A 3,542-nucleotide genomic window follows, 5' to 3' on the forward strand; every position below is an offset into this window, starting at 1 on the left:
GCAAGCTTATGCCTTGGTGAAGGAAATGAAGAAATTTAGGCACTACATCTTGAGAAGTAAAGTACGTGCAATTTTACCTGATATAGCAGTGAAGACGCTACTGATGCAGAGTGAGCTTGGAGAAAGAAGAGGCAAGTGGGTCGCCACTATCCAAGAATATGACATAGAAATCCTACCAATGAAATTGGTTAGAGGACAACAATTGGAATAGACCATGGCATCAGAGGGGCCTGGACTTGTGCAACAAGTTTATGAATTGGAGGATGTACATCCCGATGAATGGTACCGGGACATAACCAACTATTTGTTAAATCATCAGTGCCCTTCACATTTGAATCCAGTATAGAAGCGAGCATTGAGATTCAAGAGCAGAAGATATATGTTACAAGGAGTAGTATTATACAAGCAAAATCATGAAGGGATATATTTGAGATGTGTCAGAAAGGAAGAAGCCAGAAATATTTTGGAACATTTTGATGATAAATGGGGAACAGGACACGGATCAGACTTGGCCACAGCACATTGGATACTAAGAGCAGGATATTATTGGCCAACTTTGTTCAAGGATACTCACGAGCACGTAAAGATTTGTCATGTTTGCCAAACTTCGGCAAAATGACAAAGGAATCTGGCAATGCCTCTGCGGCCAATCATCGAGGTGAGACCTTTTGCGATGTGGGGACTTGACTTCATCGGTCCTATCAATCCACCTTCCTCAGCACAACACAGGTATATTCTAATCGCAACTGACTACTGTATTCGGTGGTCAGAAGCCCAAGCTTTCAAGAATTGCACTGCTGAGATTGTTATCAAATTTTTAGAGGAAAGAATCACTACCAGGTTTGGGTGTCCTTCTGCTTTTGTTTGTGATAATGGTTCTGCTTTCACTTCTTTGAAATTTCATACATGGGCATTTGATCACGGGATTATTTTAAAATTTTCATCAGGTTACTATCCCCAGGGAAATGGCCTAGCAGAATCCACAAACAAGAACCTTTTGACTGTGATTGGAAAACTTTTAGACAGGAACCCAAAAGATTGGCACACACAACTGAGATACGCTTTGTGGGCAGATAGAACAAGAGTTAAAGAGTCCATAGGGATCACTCCTTTTCATATGGTTTATGGACAAGACCCTGTATTCCCAATTCAATTGAAAATTCCAACTTTAAGGTTCATACAGGAATACTATGATGAGAACGAAGACAGAGTCCAAGTCAGGTTGACTCAACTGATGCAGTTAGATGAGAAAAGAGACGAAGCCCTGGAAAAATTTGCAAAACATCAAGGGGTAGTAAAACGTTGGTTTGACAGAAAAACACAAAACAAGGCCTTCAGGATTTCTGACTTGGTCTTATATTGGGATAAAGCCCATGAAAAGAAAGGACAACATAATAAATTCGACAAACTTTGGAAAGGTCCTTTCCAGATTGCTGAGATCATAGGAGATAATGCATTTAGACTCAAGACACTCACTGGAGGACATGTCCCATTGCCCGTCAATGGGCAATTCCTCAAGCATTATTTCCAAGCCTAGGACTCTGTCCGAAGCCCTTTGTACATAGTTAGTTTAGGTTTGCTTTCAGTTGTTAGTTTAGGTTTGCTTTCAGTTCTTTAGAATAGAGTTTATCTTGCACCATTTGGCCCAAGGGTTAGAGTAGTTTCCCTTTCAATTGTTTAGAGTAGTTTTCTTTTAGTTGCTTAGTTTAGGTGTTTTGAGGGAGCTTGAATTTGATTTGCATCAAGTCATTTGACTTGAGATCTTTTTGCTTCCCTCAGTCGAAGAGTAGTTTTGGTTTTGGACCTTTGCAAGTGCAAAGGAGGGTTCCATGTTATCACTCATGGGTGAGGTGTGTAGATTTTATATTATATTGGGACAAAACGGAGTCTGTCTTGTTCATTTCTTGAATGCATTTAACAAGGTTCAGAGATTAAAGGATGTGTTTAGTCGTTGGTCTATGGTAGGACTTGTACTAAATTTGGGTTAGACTCTATAGAGGTTCTTAAGTTATCTTTTGACATGGTTACAACATTCTACTCACACTTAATTGCTCTGAGTTCTTGGTGTTTTAAAGTGAAGTTGGACTTAGTAAAAATCATACACCTGCTTCAGCGCCACTGTGGTCTTCCAAACCCTCCGCAAGCTTCATTGCCTACAAACCAAACAAAAGATTGAAAAGAGAGAAGAAAAAGAGAAAATATCAGGAGAAAAGAGAAAAGGAAATATTAAAGTGAAAATAAAGATAAAATTTGGTTAAAGGGTGTGCAGTCATCTCTGCCGGTGCTATAAAGATAATCACTAAAGGCAGAACCGTGATTGTGGTGCCACAGCGATAACTCCGTCGGGGCTATAGACGCCTGACTGGCAGCGGAGCTCTATCCAGGTTGCTTTTGAAGTAAGGATATTTATAATAGCTAAGTTTAATGGATCTGAGAGACTATCAACTTCTTGTCAAGCGGAGAATAAATCATTTGCACACACGTGAGTAACTTATGGTCAGAGTGCTTAGGTTCAACTTGAGAGTCCTTTCCCTTGTTGAGTGCTCGTCCTTAAGTGATTTGCGGATAGGCCATCCTGAGATTTTGTTCTAAGTTACTTGTTTCTCAAAATGTTAAAGAACATTTCACCTGTGGAGTCGCATGATGTTGTGAGGTTTTCACACATCACCCCAAAATCTTGGGGACCCCCTTTTTAATCGCCTTTAGGGCCAGTGGAGAAGGTTAGATGTATTTTTCACCCGGTTTCAACTTGATTTTCCAGAGCTATCAGTTCTATCCTTAGGCCGAATAAGTTCAAAATTGATTTCAACTTGTCAGGATAAGATTGTGAATTTTGTACTTAGACGATTTCTTTTGAAAATTTGGATTTAATTGTAAATTTGAATGATTTTCAAATAAGAAAATTTTTCGTTTGACTTAGGTTCTTGGAAAATCTTATTTTTTTTGGTGAAATAGAATTTAATTTTGTAAGATGAAGTTAAATTGCAAAATTGATTTTTACTCTAGAGGCAATTTTATTTTTTGTCATAAAATTTTAATTATTTACCAAAATCGATTTAGAGGAAAATTGCAAAAATTGGCTTTAATAGATTAAATTTGCCTTGAAAGCTTTTGGTATTTAATGAAATTGGTAAATTAATATTAAGAAATGGCTTTTGGTTAGCCAAAATTCAACTTCAAGGATGTATTAATTAGCAAACCCTCATTAAATAGAAATTTTTAGCATCCCCAAGGCACCATTCAATTTCGTTTTGCAATTTGTGGTTAATTAGTAAATTAAAAGTGCAGTTTTCATTTTAGAAAATTAAAATTTTGGCAAAGTATTTAAAATGGGCCACTAACTTAGTTTTAATTTTGGTTTTTTTTTCCTCTATAGGACCAAGTCGGCCAGCCTGGGAGGAAGGTGAAAGCTTCTATAAAGGGAGTCCCCTCCCATTTCATTTTCATCAATTCATTTGCTCCTCATGCTTGGGCGAATTTGAAGCAAGGGCAGATTTTCAGACTTGGGCAAAATTGGTGAAAGACAGTTTTTTGGCGATTTT

The 3,542-nt window shown here is 37.8% G+C and overlaps 1 protein-coding gene across 1 annotated transcript; it reads left to right on the forward strand.

Annotated features, from left to right (window-relative positions):
* Positions 1-214: 214 nt before the first annotated feature.
* LOC149529489 (uncharacterized) lies at positions 215-1,537 on the forward strand. The gene is made up of 4 exons (XM_089808156.1): positions 215-282; positions 495-658; positions 771-947; positions 1,074-1,537. The coding sequence occupies exons 1-4, from the start codon at positions 215-217 to the stop codon at positions 1,535-1,537; spliced, it is 873 nt and encodes a 290-aa protein (XP_089664282.1).
* The last annotated feature ends 2,005 nt before the right edge of the window (positions 1,538-3,542 follow it).

This window comes from Cupressus sempervirens, chromosome 11 (genome assembly GCF_028749045.1).
Source record: "Cupressus sempervirens isolate cs-2001-9-10 chromosome 11, ASM2874904v1, whole genome shotgun sequence".
Taxonomy (NCBI): Eukaryota; Viridiplantae; Streptophyta; class Pinopsida; order Cupressales; family Cupressaceae; genus Cupressus; species Cupressus sempervirens.

What these genes read in the sequence shown, in the direction of transcription:
- LOC149529489 (XM_089808156.1), top strand. Translation starts at nt 215, where the DNA reads ATGGCATCAGAGGGGCCTGGACTTGTGCAACAAGTTTATGAATTGGAG. An exon ending in GATGTACATCCCGATGAATG is followed by an intron (nt 283 to 494) that starts GTACCGGGACAT and finishes AATGGGGAACAG; the next exon opens with GACACGGATCAGACTTGGCC. An exon ending in CTCTGCGGCCAATCATCGAG is followed by an intron (nt 659 to 770) that starts GTGAGACCTTTT and finishes TTCGGTGGTCAG; the next exon opens with AAGCCCAAGCTTTCAAGAAT.